Here is a 20,317-nt window from a genome sequence, read left to right as displayed (position 1 = left end):
TTGGGTGTAAGGACGTTGATGCTGGCTGATTTTCTTAGCTGGCGATCATCTTAGTCTAAGTCAGTGGCGGATTTACCAGCAGGCTGAGTAGGCTTCAACCTAGGGCGGCAGATTTTTGGGGCGGCAAATTTGGGGACCGAATGTTTTTTTTGCTAGGAAGCTAGTTCGTTCATGCCTTAAACGTGTCATGAATTGGCGTGACGAGCAAAAAAAAACGGGAACCGTACGCGGGCGCGGCAAGCAAATAAAAAGGGAACCGTGTCATAAGCCGGCGCAACAACCAAAAAACCCGATAAACTACCTAGTCCAATATACCACCTAGTCCGGGAAACTACCTAGTCCCTGAACCAGTATATACGCCTCTAATCTCTAGTAACACATGACAATAGTAGGAGCTGGGGCGGCAAAAACAGTTCAGCCTAGACCTTATTTTTTTTTAAATCCGCCACTGGTCTAAGTGTTGTTTAACCTGGGAGACACCGACACAACATTTTGCCAGTTTTTTAGCCTAAAATTTACGAATGCTACTAAAACATTTTACTTACTTTCGGTGGGAAATTCCTCAAATTCGTCGTCTTCTTCAAGTAATCCAAGATCTACTTTAGGTTTCTCCATGTTCTTAATGTGCATTACTCAAAATTAGTGAAGATTTTTCCAAAATGCCGTCTCAGTGCTCACACAACAATATGAAAATTGAAAATCACAATTTGATTATTTGACGTTGATAGAATGACAAATCAAAATTGATATATTTTTAATGTTATTTTTCTGCTTCGGATTCTTGTCTTTTCGCCTAAACTTTATTGAAATGAGATAAGGGATGTCATATATTGTTATATCGATAAATTGGACAATCGTTTTTTTTTACAAAGGACAGATATTTTTAATTGATATCAGATATACAGTATTGAATCGTTCCAAAGAATCTGAAAACATAATAATAATATTATAACTTTAAATAATTCAAAGATTAGAAATTATGAAAATCAGATAATAGTAGAAATTATTTACTATTTTGGTAATCTGAGAATACTTACAAAACAATATTAATTAGTTTTCAATTAATTCATCCATTACAGGGAAAGTGACATTATTTTTTTTAAGTTAGGGCATTTTCTTTAAGCATTTCCGTTTTTTGGATATGTTGCTACTTAGTAATTATATCTATAGATATTAAATATAAGTAGAAATTTATTACGATTACTCCGACGTATTCACCTTTTAGGAATCAATTATTTTCATAGGAGCCTTACTAGTTTTAACTTAAAATATTCACAATCACAATATTCAAACCGAAACTTTAAGTTTTTTGGGCATTCATTTCTACATTTTTAATTTATTTAGATTATTTGGTGACTATAATTTAATATCATATTTCCTACACTACATTAATGACAACAGAAACAATTACAAACTAATTCTCATCGTTATCCTTACTTCCTTACTAATATTATAAATCCGAAAGTAACTCTTTCTGTCTGTCTGGTTGTCTCTTCTTCACGCTTAACCACTGAACCGATTTTAATGAAATTTTGTACAAAGATAGTCTGAGACCCGAGAAAGGACAAAGGATAGTTTTTATCCCGGAAATCCCACGGGAACTAGGTATGACGATCTAAGATCGATTAATCGGAGAATCGATCTTTTGGACCCAAAACATCGATTATTTTAATCGATATTAGTAAGGATTGAATCGTAAACTATGCATTTGATCAAGTGATGATCTTTAGCAAAGTTGAAGGTACGAATTAACAGTTTTATGTATGTTAGTATGTTATATTATTTTCTTTTAAACGCGGGCGAAGCGGGAAAAACTAGTTATCTATAGGTAATCTACAGTAGCATGCTCTACGTCTTAGTAGACAATGCTCCGAACACGCTGCGGATCCGCTGCGTACAAGTGATAAAAACGTCGCAATCATGTCTACTAATCGAATTGCTAAAACTGCGACTATGATAACACTGATATTTTTATTCACCTATTGCGCCAATACAAGGTTAATTATAGATAAATTATGGTAAAAATATATCTTTATTTGATAATTATTATTTATCAGATAATATAAGATAAGTGTAGGAAACATTTGATATCTAATTATCCTCCGATCAGCATTGATTAGTTTAAAAATATAATTATATTTATAATTATGTGTTCGATATACGCACAAGAAATAATTAAGTATACATGATAAATATTAAATAAATATTCCACTAATCGTTAATAGAGGGCACCACACTGCTATTTAATCATAATCTCTATATTATAATCCACGTAAAACTCCTAGTCCACTCTGAATATAGAAATGAATCGCGTAGTCATAGCAAATTGTATGACTGCACCTGCTCGCAACAACTTCAGAGCGGACTAGCAGTTTGGCGTGGACTATACTAGAAATTTTAAGTTAGAATCCATATTCTAACTTTCTATATAACTAAGGCGATGATGTATTAAACTTCATTAAAAACACAGATTCCTGAAAGAAAAATAATATAAAAATTCCTATTATTGCGTACAAGGTATGTGCAGTCTACCAATACGCACTTGTCCAGCGCGGTGGACTATGGCCTAATCCTTCTCATTATGAGAGGAGACCCGTGCCCAGCAGTGGGAGAGTAATGGGTTGATGACGATTACGTACAAATGTGTAACTAAAGAAGTTTAAAGCTTTAAGGATTAAATGGGAAAAGTTTTATTATATAGTATTACATAGTTTGTCGTCTTAACAACAACAAATAGTCAAAAAACAAGTTTATCTAAATAAATTTATCATTGTGATCTAATTAATTATTCGATCTAAAAATTACCTAATTAATTATTCGACAAGAAAATCAGGTTCGATAACTCGATAAAAATTTAAATATCTATTTAATTATAGATATTTAAATTTATATTATTATTAGTAGTATTGAAAGTTGAAGCGTAGTCCAGTAGTTATTTCGTCTTCAATCTACAAGGTGAGTTAACATCGTTATAAGTACCTTATTTCCCTGTCCCTGTAGTTCCGGGACCAGAATAGATCTACGGTATCCCCTGCCTGTCGGCGGCGACTAAAAGGGGGCTTCTGGGGTCGCGATGGCAAGTGTGGGAACTCGACCGCCCAGCCAGCGACCCCGGGAAGGACGGCGGTATGTGTGGGGGTTTTCGTGCAGTAAGAATCCCACATAACTCTGCGTCGCTCCCACGACACCGAGTACCTTTTGATGGTTTCCCCCTCGTAAACCAAAAAAAGGGGCGTTTATTCTGTAACTCGTCTATACGTGCGCGTCTAACCCACACACACATGAATTATTGTCCAACATACTTGTCTGTCTGTGGCAGGGAGGACCACTGGTCATAATTTTTTTTTAATATAGGAGTAGCAGACGTGCGTGCAGTCCATCTGATGGTAAGTGGCTATTGTTGCCCATAGAAATGTCCATCAATCAACTCCAGATAAGATTAAATTTCTACCTGAGGTCGCCCACAGATGTGCTACCCCTGAAGACTAAGCTGAAATGCCTCAGAAAAATATATCTCCCTTACCTACCCTTCAAGCCAGAACACAGCAGCGCTTACCACTGTTAGTAGGCAGAAATAGGTGTGGCAGTCGACCCGTCACCGTCTAACCGCAGGATTCTACCACATTCAAACACATTAAGGACATGTTTCGTAATTTCAATCACAATTTTTCAGTATGAAACTTTGGCTGTTATTGGCACTAAGTGCCGTGGTGGCGGCGGCGCCCCAGATGAACGGAAATGAAGATCAAGTCTCCATTGTTGGTAAGTGACTCTTAAAACCGCTTTAGTAGTAAATTACAGTAATATCTCTTTCCGGTAGAGTCCGCGCCAAACTGCTAGTCCGCTCTAAATATAGGAATGAATCGCGTCGCCATAGCAAATTGCATGACTACACCTGCTTGCAACAACTTCAGCGCGGACTATACCATTGATATAATAACTAAAGATACGTTACTAACTGGCATAACTTGAAACATACAAAATACACCAATTGGTGTCTATCGACACCAGTTGCTCTCGTGCGGCGTAGTAATTGACACACATGTCACTGTACGCAGTTTTACGCGGAATTATCTTTACCCATAATTATATTTTAATTACTTACCAAATATTTTTTCAATTTAGATGAAGCAGACAGCCGCAATTTAGCGATAAACATCTTGGGTCAGTTGTTCGCTTACCTACGTCGAATCATCAACAATGGCTCCGCCTTCTTCGGACTCCCTCCTCTGGACCCTCTCCAGCTGGATGGCTACCGCCTGGAGTTACCAGCTGGTCTTATCAAGTGAGAAATCCATTATCATCATATTTTTAGAGTAAACAGAGAGGTTGGAGAATGGTTGCTATATATCTCTTTCTTATTTTTATAGGAGTAGCAGACGAATATCCAGTCCGCCTCATAAGTGGCTACTGCCGCCTTTGGACATCCGTAATCAACCCTAGATAAGATTAGTTTCTTACATGAGGTTGGCCACAGATGCGCCGCTACACTTGGAGACTAAGCTGGAATGCCTAGGAAAAGTATGTCTCCTTTACCACACACTTCAAACAAGAATACAGCAGCGCTACACTGCTGTTATAACAGAAATAGGTGTGACGGTGGTGCTGGAGTCGAACCACAGAGGGTTCTACCACCTTAAAATATATTTCAATGAAACTATACATTTTAAGATCTATACAATATGTTGGTAATGTTTCAGCCTCGATCTTCAGCTGAAGGATATCTTGGTTACCGGCATCGGTGGCTTCGTGGTCCGCAGGAGTGACCTTCGCATCTCCGACCTGACCTTCAACATCGATATATCCGTACCACGGATCCTCATCAAAGCTGGTTAGTTCTATGATCTTACACAAACCAAAAATTCGTTTTGTATGGACATCTGTAAATCACCCCTGATTAGATTATATTCCTACCTGAGGTCGGCCACAGATGCTCCGCTAACCTTGAGAACAAAGCTCGAATTCTTCGGGAAAACATGCCTCCCTTACCAAGCCTCCAATCCAGAACACAGCAGCGCTACACTGCTGTTATAACAGAAATAGGTGTGGCGGTGGTGCCGGAGTCGAACCACAGAAGTCTACCTTCAAAATCTGGTAGTGTGTAACTTTAGGTAATTATTATTGTGCATTTTATCATTGACGGTCTAGGGGGGGGTGTAGTCCTGGGGGCCTCGAAATGTCTATATGTTCCTGTAGACATTTGCAAAAGCTTGCAAAATTATAAGTATCAATTTTTAAACTGGAGGCCTCATTTATTTCCGGGCCTACTACGAGCTTAGACCACTAGCTACTTATATCTGAATTTAAATTTATTTCTATGTGTCCTAATATAATAATCTAAATATATAACTCAAAGGATTGACTGACATAGTGATCTATCAACGCACAGCCCAAACCACTGGACGGATCAGGCTGAAATTTGGCATGCAGGTAGATGTTATGATGTAGGCATCCTCTAAATAAGGATATTGATCAATTCTATCCCCAAGAGGATAAAATAGGGGATGAAAATATTAATTCGTAACGCGAGCGAAGCCGCGGGCAAAAGCTCGTTAAGTAATATAAGTATTACTTACAGGTGTATACGATCTGGATGGAGACCTTTTTGGCGCCATCCCACTCTACGGAAACGGTCGTGCTGAGTAAGTTTAATTTACTTTTCTTATATTTTATTTTATATATATTTTTATACATTTTATTTATGTGAATGATTTGTCCATCCATTTTCAAATTATAATTATATTAAAAAAATATTTAACCTAACGCTTGCATATTCTAAAAACATATTTTAGTCAACAATTTTATTTCACTCAAAAATTTTTTTAGTCAATACATTTTTGACATATTTAATTTGATATAAATTGTGAATTATAATAGGTACTAACATATAAGTAATCTGTTACTAACACACATTATATGGGTCTTTAGTTGCCTGAAATAAAGGAATTTTATTTTATTGTTATAAATGTTTCATCCATTAACCAGCTCAGTGCATTCGACCTATATTGGCATCTTAGACCATTATTTCCTATTTTACCTTGTATTTTGTCTATATTTTTATTTTTATGTTAACTTTTTTGTTTATCTACCTTGTTTGCTTATTTTTCATTTATTTTTATTTTACCACTTATTTTATTTAGTATTTTACCTTTTATTTCGTTTTCAGATTCATTATCGAGAACTTTAGACTCAGTGGGCTTTTGCACTTGAAGCGATCAGAAGATGGTGAATCTGTAGTCATTGATAGAATTGAGAATCCTACATTCGATTTACCATCCATTGAGGTATGTATTTTTTATGATCTGTGGTGACTTTCCATAATTTGTCAATAGATGGCGTCACGTACACTGAATCACGGTGTCAAAGTTTTCTTAACTTTTTGCATATTTGCTTGTCAGCGTCTCCTCTAAGAATACGAAGAGCTTTGGTAGAAGTAAGAAGGTGTGAATGGTACACCGCGCTGCTCAAGCGGCAGGCAATTGTCAGAAATGTACAATCTAGACGTGGCAGAACCCTCTGTGGTTCGACTCCGGCGGCACCACCGCCACACCTTTTTCTGTTATAACAGTTTTAAATGCTGCTGTGTTCTGGTTTGAAGTGTGGTAAGGGAGACATACTTTTCCAAAGCATTCTTGTTTAGTTCTCAGGGTTAACGGCGCGTCTGTTGTCGGAATCGGTGGTAGGAATCTAATCTTATCTGAGGTTGATTACAGATGTCCATGAGCGACAGTAGCCACTTACCAGGCTAGACTGCATGCTTGTCTCTCCTTTATTATAAAAAATAAGTAGTAAAAAGTGATTCATGACACTCGCAAATGGACATCTGTAACCAACTCCATATAGAACACGCTCTACCTGAAGCCGATCACGGTTGCCACTCCTGAGGACTAAGCTTGCCTCATATTTTTGTAGTCAGCTGTCACTTTTTTCAATTGTTATTCTTTTTTACCACCCTTTTATTAACTTGACTTATGAGTTATGTGTATGTATGTAACGGAATCTTTGAACTCGATTTTTACCCACTTTGAACAGTTCGATTAATTAAAAATTTTGAACAATTATCAAGAACTGATGACAATACACGATTTTAATAATTGTGTCCCATTCTCCTCATCACGATCGTCAAGATTTAGCGTGATTTTTACTTTTTAAACTAAAAATATTTTTATTTCAGAGTAATCTCGATGGAGTTATTGGTGGTGGAGATATCGATGCGATCGTCAATGCTGTGATCAGCGAAGTTATAGTGGATTACGTCAACCGATTCAGAGGCGTCATTTCCAAATTCGGTTCCGAAGCCATGGTTTAGTTCGGGAACCCCATTCTGGACCAGTTGGACACTTGGAAGTACCTTAGGCCTTTCGTCAGACCCTAGAAACTGCGAAAAAGTAGTCCGAGCTTTTTCTGTACACAGCGCCATCTATGAAGCAATTTTGATATCGTAACATTAAAAACATTGTATAGAGTCATTTTTATATCAACGCCATCTATCGAACAATTATAACTTCATTTTCTTTTCACAATTATAATTCAAAACAATTTGTACTTGTTTTTTTAATATTATTATAACGTTTTTATTTGTATATGTATAAATTTAAAAGAAAATACGTAACAATTTAATTACGTATTGATTATTTAATACAAATTAAAAAAATATATAAGTAAAATTAAAAATACGAAGTTTTAAGGTTTTCGAGAAGTTTGCCCATATTTTAAGTAAGTATTATTTAAAACTTATTATTCTTCATTATTGTCAATTACGTAGTCAATTATTTACAATATTAACCTAATCTACAGTGGCATGCTCTACGTCTTAGTAGACAATGCTCCGAACACGCTGCGGATCCGCTGCGTACACGCGATAAAAACGTCGCAATCACGTCTACTAATCGAATTGCTAAAACTGCGACCATGATAACACTGATATTTTTATTCACCTATTGCGCCAATACAAGGTTAATTATAGATAAATTATGGTAAAAATATTATTAATGAATATCTTTATTTGATAATTATTATTTATCAGATATATAAGATAAGTGTAGGAAACATTTGATATCTAAATATCCTCCGATCAGCATTGATTAGTTTAAAAATATAATTATATTTATAATTATGTGTTCGATATACGCACAAGAAATAATTAAGTATACATGATAAATATTAAATAAATATCCCACTAATCGTTAATAGAGGGCACCACACTGCTATTTAATCATAATCTCTATATTATAATCCACGTAAAACTCCTAGTCCACACTCCACTCTGAATATAGAAATGAATCGCGTCGCCATAGCAAATTGTATGACTACACCTGCTCGCAACAACTTCAGAGCGAAGTAGCAGTTTGGCGCGGACTCTACCAGAAATTCTAAGTTAGAATCCATATTCTAACTTTCTATATAACTAAGACGATGATGAAGAAAAATAATATAAAAATTTCTATTATTACGTACAAGGTATGTGCAGTCTACCAATACGCACTTGGCTAGCGCGGTGGACTATAGCCTAATCCTTCTCATACTGAGAGGAGACCCGTGCCCAGCAGTGGGACAGTAATGGGTTGATGACGATTACGTACAAATGTGTAACTAAAGAAGTTTAAAGCTTTAAGTTTTAAATGGGAAAAGTTTTATTATATAGTATTACATAGTTTGTCGTCTTAACAACAACAAATAGTCAAAAAACAAGTTTATCTAAATACCATTTATCATTGTGATCTAATAAAATATTATCTCATTAATTATTCGACAAGAAAATCAGTGTCGATAACTCGATAATAATTTAAATAGATAAGTAGTATTGAAAGTTGAAGCGTAGTCCAGTAGTTATTTCGTCTTCAATCTACAAGGTGAGTTAACATCGTTATAAGTACCTTATTTCCCTGTCCCTGTAGTTCCGGGACCAGAATAGATCTACGGTATCCCCTGCCTGTCGGCGGCGACTAAAAGGGGGCTTCTGGGGTCGCTAGTGGCAAGAGTGGGAACTCGAACCGCCCAGCCAGCGACCCCGGGAAGGACGGCGGTATGTGTGGGGGTTTTCGTGCAGTAAGAATCCCACATAACTCTGCGTCACTTTCACGACACCGAGTACCTTTTGATGGTTTCCCCCTCGTAAACAAAAAAGGGGCGTTTATTCTGTCACCCGTATTTACGTGCGCGTCTAACCCACACACACATGAATTATTGTCCAACATACTTGTCTGTCTGTGGCAGGGAGGACCACTGGTCATCTTTTTTTTTAATATAGGAGTAGCAGACGTGCGTGCAGTCCATCTGATGTTAAGTGGCTCCTGTTGCCCATGGAAATGTCCATCAATCAACTCCAGATAAGATTAGATTTCTACCTGAGGTCGCCCACAGATGCGCCGCTACCCCTGAGGACTAAGCTGAAATAGTGTAGAAAGCGTTAAATGCCTCAGAAAATTATATCTCACTTACCTACCCTTCAAGCCAGAACACAGCAGCGCTTTACACTGTTAGTAGGCAGGTGTAGTAGTCGACCCGTTAACGTCTAACCACATGATTCTACCACATTCAAACACATTAAGGACATGTTTCGTAATTTCAATCACAATTTTTCAGTATGAAACTTTGGCTGTTATTGGCACTAAGTGCCGTGGTGGCGGCGGCGCCCCAGATGAACGGAAATGAAGATCAAGTCTCCATTGTTGGTAAGTGACTCTTAAAACCGCTTTAGTAGTAAATTACAGTAATATCTCTTTCCGGTAGAGTCCGCGCCAAACTGCTAGTCCGCTCTAAATATAGGAATGAATCGCGTCGCCATAGCAAATTGCATGACAACACCTGCTTGCAACAACTTCAGCGCGGACTATACCATTGATATAATAACTAAAGATACGTTACTAACTGGCATAACTTGAAACATACAAAATACACCAATTGGTGTCTATCGACACCAGTTGCTCTCGTGCGGCGTAGTAATTGACACACATGTCACTGTACGCAGTTTTACGCGGAATTATCTTTACCCATAATTATATTTTAATTACTTACCAAATATTTTTTCAATTTAGATGAAGCAGACAGCCGCAATTTAGCGATAAACATCTTGGGTCAGTTGTTCGCTTACCTACGTCGAATCATCAACAATGGCTCCGCCTTCTTCGGACTCCCTCCTCTGGACCCTCTCCAGCTGGATGGCTACCGCCTGGAGTTACCAGCTGGTCTTATCAAGTGAGAAATCCATTATCATCATATTTTTAGAGTAAACAGAGAGGTAGGAGAATGGTTGCTATATATCTCTTTCTTATTTTTATAGGAGTAGCAGACGAATATCCAGTCCGCCTCATAAGTGGCTACTGCCGCCTTTGGACATCCGTAATCAACCCTAGATAAGATTAGTTTCTTACATGAGGTTGGCCACAGATGCGCCGCTACACTTGGAGACTAAGCTGGAATGCCTAGGAAAAGTATGTCTCCTTTACCACACACTTCAAACAAGAATACAGCAGCGCTACACTGCTGTTATAACAGAAATAGGTGTGACGGTGGTGCTGGAGTCGAACCACAGAGGGTTCTACCACCTTAAAATATATTTCAATGAAACTATACATTTTAAGATCTATACAATATGTTGGTAATGTTTCAGCCTCGATCTTCAGCTGAAGGATATCTTGGTTACCGGCATCGGTGGCTTCGTGGTCCGCAGGAGTGACCTTCGCATCTCCGACCTGACCTTCAACATCGATATATCCGTACCACGGATCCTCATCAAAGCTGGTTAGTTCTATGATCTTACACAAACCAAAAATTCGTTTTGTATGGACATCTGTAAATCACCCCTGATTAGATTATATTCCTACCTGAGGTCGGCCACAGATGCTCCGCTAACCTTGAGAACAAAGCTCGAATTCTTCGGGAAAACATGCCTCCCTTACCACGCCTCCAATCCAGAACACAGCAGCGCTACACTGCTGTTATAACAGAAATAGGTGTGGCGGTGGTGCCGGAGTCGAACCACAGAAGTCTACCTTCAAAATCTGGTAGTGTGTAACTTTAGGTAATTATTATTGTGCATTTTATCATTGACGGTCTAGGGGGGGTGTAGTCCTGGGGGCCTCGAAATGTCTATATGTTCCTGTAGACATTTGCAAAAGCTTGCAAAATTATAAGTATCAATTTTTAAACTGGAGGCCTCATTTATTTCCGGGCCTACTACGAGCTTAGACCACTAGCTACTTATATCTGAATTTAAATTTATTTCTATGTGTCCTAATATAATAATCTAAATATATAACTCAAAGGATTGACTGACATAGTGATCTATCAACGCACAGCCCAAACCACTGGACGGATCAGGCTGAAATTTGGCATGCAGGTAGATGTTATGATGTAGGCATCCTCTAAATAAGGATATTGATCAATTCTATCCCCAAGAGGATAAAATAGGGGATGAAAATATTAATTCGTAACGCGAGCGAAGCCGCGGGCAAAAGCTCGTTAAGTAATATAAGTATTACTTACAGGTGTATACGATCTGGATGGAGACCTTTTTGGCGCCATCCCACTCTACGGAAACGGTCGTGCTGAGTAAGTTTAATTTACTTTTCTTATATTTTATTTTATATATATTTTTATACATTTTATTTATGTGAATGATTTGTCCATCCATTTTCAAATTATAATTATATTAAAAAAATATTTAACCTAACGCTTGCATATTCTAAAAACATATTTTAGTCAACAATTTTATTTCACTCAAAAATTTTTTTAGTCAATACATTTTTGACATATTTAATTTGATATAAATTGTGAATTATAATAGGTTATAAGTAATCTGTTACTAACACACATTATATGGGTCTTTAGTTGCCTGAAATAAAGGAATTTTATTTTATTGTTATAAATGTTTCATCCATTAACCAGCTCAGTGCATTCGACCTATATTGGCATCTTAGACCATTATTTCCTATTTTACCTTGTATTTTGTCTATATTTTTATTTTTATGTTAACTTTTTTGTTTATCTACCTTGTTTGCTTATTTTTCATTTATTTTTATTTTACCACTTATTTTATGTAGTATTTTACCTTTTATTTCGTTTTCAGATTCATTATCGAGAACTTTAGGCTCAGTGGGCTTTTGCACTTGAAGCAGTCAGAAGATGGTGAATCTGTGATCATTGATAGAATTGAGAATCCTACATTCGATTTACCATCCATTGAGGTATGTATTTTTTATGATCTGTGGTGACTTTCCATAATTTGTCAATAGATGGCGCCACGTATACTGAATCACGGTGTCAAAGTTTTCTTAACTTTTTGCATATTTGCTTGTCAGCGTCTCCTCTAAGAATACGAAGAGCTTTGGTAGAAGTAAGAAGGTGTGAATGGTACACCGTCAAGGGGCAGGCAATTGTCAGAAATGTACAATCTAGACGTGGTAGAACCCTCTGTGGTTCGACTCCGGCGGCACTACCGCCACACCTTTTTCTGTTATAACAGTTTTAAGTTCTGCTGTGTTCTGGTTTGAAGTGTGGTAAGGGAGACACACTTTTCCAAAGCATTCTTGTTTAGTTCTCAGGGTTAACGGCGCGTCTGTTGTCGGAATCGGTGGTAGGAATCTAATCTTATCTGAGGTTGATTACAGATGTCCATGAGCGACAGTAGCCACTTACCAGGCTAGACTGCATGCTTGTCTCTCCTATATTATAAAAAATAAGTAGTAAAAAGTGATTCATGACTCTCGCAAAAGGACATCTGTAACCAACTCCATATAGAACACGCTCTACCTGAAGCCGATCACAGTTGCCACTCCTGAGGACTAAGCTTGCCTCATATTTTTGTAGTCAGCTGTCACTTTTTTCAATTGTTATTCTTTTTTACCACCCTTTTATTAACTTGACTTATGTGTATGTATGTAACGGAATCTTTGACCTCGATTTTTACCCACTTTGAACAGTCCGATTAATTAAAAATTTTGATCAATTATCAAGAACTGATGACAATACAGGATTTTAATAATTGTGTCCCATTCTCCTCATCAGGATCGTCAAGATTTAGCGTGATTTTTACTTTTTAAACTAAAAATATTTTTATTTCAGAGTAATCTCGATGGAGTTATTGGTGGTGGAGATATCGATGCGATCGTCAATGCTGTGATCAGCGAAGTTATAGTGGATTACGTCAACCGATTCAGAGGCGCCATTTCCAAATTCGGTTCCGAAGCCATGGTTTAGTTCGGGAACCCCATTCTGGACCAGTTGGACACTTGGAAGTACCTTAGGCCTTTCGTCAGACCCTAGAAACTGCGAAAAAGTAGTCCAAGCTTTTTCTGTACACAGCGCCATCTATGAAGCAATTTTGATATCGTAACATTAAAAACATTGTATAGTCATTTTTGTATCAACGCCATCTATCGAACAATTATAACTTCATTTTCTTTTCACAATTATAATTCAAAACAATTTGTACTTGTTTTTTTTATTATTATTATAACGTTTTTATTTGTATACGTATAAATTTAAAAGAAAATACGTAACAATTTAATTACGTATTGATTATTTAATACAAATTAATAAAATTTATTAAGTTAAATTAAAAATACGAAGTTTTAAGATTTTCGAGAAGTTTGCCCATATTTTAAGTAAGTACTATTTAAAACTTATTATTCTTCATTATTGTCAATTACGTAGTCAATTATTTACAATATTAACCTAATCTACAGTGGCATGCTCTACCTCTTAGTAGACAATGCTCCGAACACGCTGCGGATCCGCTGCGTACACGCGATAAAAACGTCGCAATCACGTCTACTAATCGAATTGCTACAACTGCGACTATGATAACACTGATATTTTTATTCACCTATTGCGCCAATACAAGGTTAATTATAGATAAATTATGGTAAAAATATTATTAATGAATATCTTTATTTGATAATTATTATTTATCAGATATATAAGATAAGTGTAGGAAACATTTGATATCTAATTATCCTCCGATCAGCATTGATTAGTTTAAAAATATAATTATATTTATAATTATGTGTTCGATATACGCACAAGAAATAATTAAGTATACATGATAAATATTAAATAAATATTCCACTAATCGTTAATAGAGGGCACCACACTGCTATTTAATCATAATCTCTATATTATAATCCACGTAAAACTCCTAGTCCACTCTGAATATAGAAATGAATCGCGTCGTCATAGCAAATTGTATGACTACACCTGCTCGCAACAACTTCAGAGCGGACTAGCAGTTTGGCGTGGACTATACTAGAAATTTTAAGTTAGAATCCATATTCTAACTTTCTATATAACTAAGACGATGATGTATTACATTTCATTAAAAACACAGATTCCTGAAAGAAAAATAATATAAAAATTCCTATTATTGCGTACAAGGTATGTGCAGTCTACCAATACGCACTTGTCCAGCGCGGTGGACTATTGCCTAATCCTTCTCATACTGAGAGGAGACCCGTGCCCAGCAGTGGGACAGTAATGGGTTGATGACGATTACGTACAAATGTGTAACTAAAGAAGTTTAAAGCTTTAAGTATTAAATGGGAAAAGTATTATTATATAGTATTACATAGTTTGTCGTCTTAACAACAACAAATAGTCAAAAAACAAGTTTATCTAAATACCATTTATCATTGTGATCTAATAAAATATTATCTCATTAATTATTCGACAAGAAAATCAGTGTCGATAACTCGATAATAATTTAAATAGATAAGTAGTATTGAAAGTTGAAGCGTAGTCCAGTAGTTATTTCGTCTTCAATCTACAAGGTGAGTTAACATCGTTATAAGTACCTTATTTCCCTGTCCCTGTAGTTCCGGGACCAGAATAGATCTACGGTATCCCCTGCCTGTCGGCGGCGACTAAAAGGGGGCTTCTGGGGTCGCGATGGCAAGTGTGGGAATTCGAACCGCCCAGCCAGCACCCCGGGAAGGACGGCGGTATGTGTGGGGGTTTTCGTGCAGTAAGAATCCCACATAACTCTGCGTCGCTCCCACGACACCGGGTACCTTTTGATGGTTTCCCCCTCGTAAACCAAAAAAAGGGGCGTTTATTCTGTCACTCGTCTTTACGTGCGCGTCTAACCCACACACACATGAATTATTGTCCAACATACTTGTCTGTCTGTGGCAGGGAGGACCACTGGTCATATTTTTTTTTAATATATGAGTAGCAGACGAGCATGCAGTCCACCTGATATTAAGTGGCTCCTGTTGCCCATGGAAATGTCCATAAATCAACTCCAGATAATATTAGATTTCTACCTGTGGTCGCCCACAGATGCGCTACCCCTGAAGACTAAGCTAAAATGCCTCAGAACAATATGTCTTCCTTACCTACCCTTCAAACCCGAACACAGCAGCGCTTAATATTGTTAGTAGGTAGAAATAAGTGTGGCAGTCGAGCCGTCAACGTCTAACCACATGATTCTACCACATTCAAACACATTAAGGACATGTTTCGTAATTTCAATCACAATTTTTCAGTATGAAATATTGGCTGTTATTGGCACTATGTGCCGTGGTGGCGGCGGCGCCCCAGATGAACGGAAATGAAGACCAAGTCTCCGTTGTTGGTACGTAGCTCTTAAAACTGCTTTGATAGTTAATTATAGTCCGCGTAAAACTACATTAGCGTTCTTCTATTAGCGTTGACTATACCTTTAGATAATTATATTTTAATTACTAAATATTTTATCCCTTTAGATGAAGCAGACAGCCGCAATTTAGCGGTAAACCTCCTCGTGCGTCAGCTGATCGCTTACATACGAATGATCATCAACAATGGCTCCGCCCTCTTCGGAATCCCTCCTCTGGACCCTCTCAAGCTGGATAGATACCACCTGGAGTTACCAGCTGGTCTTATCAAGTGAGAACTCCATTATCATCATATTTTTAGAACAAAAAGAGATAGGAGAATCAAATCAAATCAAATCTCTTTATTTGTGAATATAGGTATTAAAAACACAGGTATTAAAAAGTTACATATAGTGCGCTATATTCCACCTTGTCAGGTATACAAATATATATTAAATTAAATTATCAAAATTTATAACAGAAAAATAAAGAAAAATTGTCATTATAATAATTTACATTCATAAGTATTAATTCTATTCATTAAATTATTAATTACCATATTCATTTCAACCTTGATACAATTATTATCAAATATTATTAATAATCATAATTATGTCAGTAAGCAATTCGTGAATTGTATTAAATATAATTCAAACTAAAAAAAAAAATGTATCAAAATTAAATGTCAATTTAGAGATTTTAGTCAAATTTAGAATGGTTGATATATTTCTCTTTCTTATTTAAAATATAGGAGTATCAGACGAGCATGCAGTCCATTTGAAGGTAAGTGGCTACTGCCGTCTATGGACATCCGGAATCAACGCTAAATAATATTAGGGTCTTACCTGAGGTTGACCACAGATGCGTCGCTAAACTTGGAGATGCCTCCCTTACCGCACCCTTCAAACCAGAACACAGCAGTGCTTAACACTGCTGTTATAACAGAAATAGGTGTGGAGTTGTTGCCGCCGGAGTCGGACCACACACGACTCTACCACCTTAAAATATATTTCACTAAAACTATACATTTTAAGATCTATAAAGTGTGTTGGAAACTTTTCAGCCTCGACCTTCAGCTGAAGGATATCTTGGTGACCGGTATTGGCGGTTTTGTGGTCCACAGAAGTGACCTTCGTATCTCCGACCTGACCTTCAACATCGATATATCCGTACCACGGATCCTCATCAAAGCTGGTTAGTTCTACGATCGTAGAAAAATCAATATTAAATATACCTTGGTTTGGTTTTTTGTAACATAAAGAGGACGAGCATGCAATCCACCCGATGGTAAGTAGCTGCTGCTCGCAGACATCTGTAATCAACTCCAGATGAGATTAAATTCATGCCTAAGCCCCTGAGAACTAAGCTCAAAAGCCTCGGATAAGTATGTCTCCCTTACAACACTTTAAACCAGTATACGGCAACAGTAGTGTTAACTACTGCTTTTACTGAAATAGGGGTGGCGGTGGTGCCGCCGGAGTCGGACCTTTCCTGTAGCCTTCTTCTTCTTCTGGTCCTGCGCGCCAAATGTCTAGATCCCTTGTAGACATTTATAAAAGCTTGTAAACTTATTGGATTGGGGGCCTCATTTATTTCCCTCGCCCTCGGCCTCGCCCCGGGCCTCCGATGACTTTTATGCAATTTATTTATATGGGTCCTAATAAATTATTACAGGTGTTTATGATTTGGATGGAGACCTTTTTGGCGCCATTCCACTCTACGGGAAGGGTCGTGCTGAGTAAGTCCTTTTCATATTTTCGTATCAGGCGTGAATAAGTTTATAAGTCGAAAATGCACTGTTCATTGCTGATATTTGTACTTTTGTGAGAGAGTTATTTAATTTACAAGTTGCGTGTATGCAGTAATAAACACCCGTTAATTAACCTTACTCACTCTATAAATTAAACAATCCTTATGTTTATTTATTTATTTATTTATTTAAAAATTTATTGCATCACCTCTAAAAAGAAATGTACAAAAGGGCAAACATAATGCCTGATGGCATTCTCTACCAGTCAACCCTGGGTGGATGTAGAGAATTTGCAGCAAGTGTTACAAAGCAAGAAAGGAAAAAAAAACGACAAACAATAATGAAAACAGCAGATATTATAAATATGTATTAGAAGTAAGAAAAAATACATATTAAAATGATTTAATAAGTATACATTATAAATTATATTAAATATTAGCTTATTATGATTATAAGATGTATAATTTTGTATATTTAACGGCATTTATCAACCTTAGTATCCATTTTACTACTGACTTTGAGAATATGTCTTTCTCTGATAAATATTTCGAAAACAGCGTCATCTATCGGGATCAAAAGCATTATTTCAAGCTAGGACCAATACACGTTAACTTTTTTGATGTGAAACATCTATAGCCGCACGTAAAACCGATTTCTGTCGTGGCGACGCATGCAGTGGCAACGCTATACGATGGTATATATATACAGTCTATATGCAGTAGTGTGAGGTGTGGCGACGCGTCGCCATGCGCAATCTAATTCAATAAATAGTCATCGTTATCTGGAAAAAAAATCGTAATATTTTATTTTATCATTATGACATATTTAGTTCCTATCACAATATGTTCTTTTCTGCATATTACTTTTACAAAATAATGTCGATGTTTCACATCTGCCAGGCGTCCCGTGACGGCTCACATTTTTTTTTTAGCTTATTATCTATTTCTTATGTTACGTTTTATTATATTCCCAGGTTTATTATCGAGAACTTTAGACTCAGTGGGCTTTTGCACTTGAAGCAGTCAGAAGATGGTGAATCTGTAGTCATTGATAGAATTGAGAATCCTACATTCGATTTACCATCCATTGAGGTATGTATTTTTTTATGATCTGTTCCATAATTTGTCAACAGATGGCGCCACATGTATACTGACTCACGCAGTCAAAGTTTTCTTAACTTTTTGCATATTTGCTTGTCAGCGTCTCCTTTAAGAATGTGAGAGGTTTAGGTCATAAACACCGGGCTAGTCAAGTGGCCAGCAGAAATCTACAATTTGGGTAGTAGAACCCTCTGTGGATCAACTTCGGCACTTCGGGCGGCAGTAGTCACTTACAAACAGGTGGACAGACTGCATGCTCATCTGCTACATTATTAAAAAAAATAGTAAAAGTAATTCGTCACTATCGCATATGGACATCTGCAACCAACTCCATATGGAACAGGTTCTATCTGAAGCCGATCACAGCTGCTACTCTTGAGGACTAAGAAACCTCATATTTTTGTAAATAGCTTACCACGCTTTTATTAGCTTCACCTGTATGTATGTAATGGAATCTTTGAACTCGATTTTTACCCACTTTGAACAGTCCGATTGTTTTAAAATTTTGAACAATTATCCAGAACTGATGACAATACACGATTTTAATAATTTAATCCCATTATCCTCATCAGGATCGTCAGGAGCCCTTTTTTAACGTGGTCTTTACTTTTTAAACAATAAATATTTTTATTTCAGAGTAACCTTGATGGTGTTATCGGTGGTGGAGATATCGATGCGATCGTCAATGCTGTGATCAGCGAAGTTATAGTGGATTACGTCAACCGATTCAGAGGCGCCATTTCCAAATTCGGTTCCGAAGCCATGGTTCAGTTCGGGAACCCCATTCTGGATCAGTTGGACACTTGGAAGTACCTTAGGCCCTTTGTCAGACCCTAGAAACTGCGAACAAGAAGTCTGAGTTGATTTTCTGTAAACAACGCCATCTATGAACCATTTTGATATCGTAACATTAAAAACATTGTATAGAGTCATTTTTTTTATCAACGCCATCTATCGAACAATTATAACTTCATTTTCTATTCACAATTATAACTGCTAAAGAAATCATACATATTTATTTGTTTTATTATTATAACTTTTTTTTATTTTTTATACGTATAAATTTAAAAGAAAATACGTAACAATTTAATTACGTATTGATTATTTAATACAAATTAATAAAATTTATTAAGTTAAATTTAAAATACGAAGTTTTAAGGTTTTCGAGAAGTTTGCCCATATATTAAGTAAGTACTATTTACTACTTAAATCTGATTATTCTTTATTATTGTCGATTACGTAGTAAATTATTTACAATATTAACCTAATAGAAATACAAAAAAAAAAATGTGAGCCGTCACGGGACGCCTGGCAGATGTGAAACATCGACATTATTTTGTAAAAGTAATATGCAGAAAATAACATATTGTGATAGGAACTAAATATGTCATAATGATAAAATAAAATATTACGATTTTTTTCCAGATAACGATGACTATTTATTGAATAAACATTTATTTTCATTAAATACAAAAATTTACGAATTTATTTCAAATCGTGACTACTTAATTCGTTTAATCAGTGACGCATGCCACGGCATGTGTCGCCACGCCAGAAATCGGTTTTACGTGCGGCTATAGATGTTTCACATCAAAAATATTAATAAAACACGTTTTAAAATAGTTATGAAAAATAAATTAAATATAAAAAGTTTCATCCAAATTGCTGTCCTTTGGTAGAGTCCCCAAAATTATTATCATTTATTTATGCTTTTAAGTATGTTGTAGTTTTACTCATTAAAACCGATTTCTACAAGTACATTACTTATTTTAAACAAATAATAATATTTCTTGTTTACTTTATTATGTGATCCCAAATTATTAAACCTATTTTCGTACGTTTTCAATCAGGAAAGTATAGTCCGCACCAAACTGCTAGTCCGCTCTGAATTT

The 20,317-nt window shown here is 36.4% G+C and overlaps 3 protein-coding genes across 5 annotated transcripts; all 3 read left to right on the top strand.

Moving 5' to 3' along the window:
• The first annotated feature begins 2,396 nt into the window (after window positions 1-2,396).
• On the top strand, window positions 2,397-7,515 carry LOC140756801 (uncharacterized). 2 transcript variants are annotated; one of them, XM_073092338.1, is made up of 7 exons: window positions 2,397-2,955; window positions 3,674-3,762; window positions 4,126-4,285; window positions 4,701-4,831; window positions 5,579-5,642; window positions 6,167-6,284; window positions 7,175-7,515. In XM_073092338.1, the coding sequence occupies exons 2-7, from the start codon at window positions 3,675-3,677 to the stop codon at window positions 7,307-7,309; spliced, it is 696 nt and encodes a 231-aa protein (XP_072948439.1). In that variant the 5' UTR covers window positions 2,397-2,955; window position 3,674; the 3' UTR covers window positions 7,310-7,515. The 2 variants fall into 2 exon arrangements, with proteins under 2 accessions (XP_072948439.1, XP_072948438.1); XM_073092337.1 differs by lacking the exon at window positions 2,397-2,955 and having other exon boundaries at window positions 3,462-3,762.
• A 982-nt stretch (window positions 7,516-8,497) lies between these two features.
• LOC140757000 (uncharacterized) lies at window positions 8,498-13,428 on the top strand. Of its 2 annotated transcripts, XM_073092550.1 has the most exons (7): window positions 8,498-8,852; window positions 9,586-9,674; window positions 10,038-10,197; window positions 10,613-10,743; window positions 11,490-11,553; window positions 12,071-12,188; window positions 13,066-13,428. In XM_073092550.1, exons 2-7 carry the CDS (start codon window positions 9,587-9,589, stop codon window positions 13,198-13,200), a joined length of 696 nt encoding a protein of 231 aa, XP_072948651.1. In that variant the 5' UTR covers window positions 8,498-8,852; window position 9,586; the 3' UTR covers window positions 13,201-13,428. The 2 variants fall into 2 exon arrangements, with proteins under 2 accessions (XP_072948651.1, XP_072948650.1); XM_073092549.1 differs by lacking the exon at window positions 8,498-8,852 and having other exon boundaries at window positions 8,929-9,674.
• A 1,934-nt stretch (window positions 13,429-15,362) lies between these two features.
• Window positions 15,363-19,317, top strand: LOC140757044 (uncharacterized). Its single transcript, XM_073092598.1, has 6 exons — window positions 15,363-15,574; window positions 15,705-15,867; window positions 16,639-16,769; window positions 17,250-17,313; window positions 18,299-18,416; window positions 19,062-19,317. Exons 1-6 carry the CDS (start codon window positions 15,487-15,489, stop codon window positions 19,260-19,262), a joined length of 765 nt encoding a protein of 254 aa, XP_072948699.1. The 5' UTR covers window positions 15,363-15,486; the 3' UTR covers window positions 19,263-19,317.
• The last annotated feature ends 1,000 nt before the right edge of the window (window positions 19,318-20,317 follow it).

The sequence above is a fragment of the Epargyreus clarus genome, unplaced genomic scaffold, assembly GCF_041222505.1.
Source record: "Epargyreus clarus isolate Ecla_fem2 unplaced genomic scaffold, WU_Ecla_fem_2.2 ptg000036l, whole genome shotgun sequence".
Taxonomy (NCBI): domain Eukaryota; kingdom Metazoa; phylum Arthropoda; class Insecta; order Lepidoptera; family Hesperiidae; genus Epargyreus; species Epargyreus clarus.
This window is presented reverse-complemented; position numbering and strand designations above follow the sequence as displayed.

Excerpts from the sequence above, each read along its gene's own strand:
- LOC140756801 (XM_073092338.1), top strand. The coding sequence starts at position 3,675 with ATGAAACTTTGGCTGTTATTGGCACTAAGTGCCGTGGTGGCGGCGGCG. Across the intron at positions 3,763-4,125 it reads AGATCAAGTCTCCATTGTTG|ATGAAGCAGACAGCCGCAAT; the intron begins GTAAGTGACTCT and ends TTTTCAATTTAG. Across the intron at positions 5,643-6,166 it reads TACGGAAACGGTCGTGCTGA|ATTCATTATCGAGAACTTTA; the intron begins GTAAGTTTAATT and ends TTTCGTTTTCAG.
- LOC140757000 (XM_073092550.1), top strand. The coding sequence starts at position 9,587 with ATGAAACTTTGGCTGTTATTGGCACTAAGTGCCGTGGTGGCGGCGGCG. Across the intron at positions 11,554-12,070 it reads TACGGAAACGGTCGTGCTGA|ATTCATTATCGAGAACTTTA; the intron begins GTAAGTTTAATT and ends TTTCGTTTTCAG. Across the intron at positions 12,189-13,065 it reads TCGATTTACCATCCATTGAG|AGTAATCTCGATGGAGTTAT; the intron begins GTATGTATTTTT and ends TTTTTATTTCAG.
- LOC140757044 (XM_073092598.1), top strand. The coding sequence starts at position 15,487 with ATGAAATATTGGCTGTTATTGGCACTATGTGCCGTGGTGGCGGCGGCG. Across the intron at positions 15,575-15,704 it reads AGACCAAGTCTCCGTTGTTG|ATGAAGCAGACAGCCGCAAT; the intron begins GTACGTAGCTCT and ends TTATCCCTTTAG. Across the intron at positions 18,417-19,061 it reads TCGATTTACCATCCATTGAG|AGTAACCTTGATGGTGTTAT; the intron begins GTATGTATTTTT and ends TTTTTATTTCAG.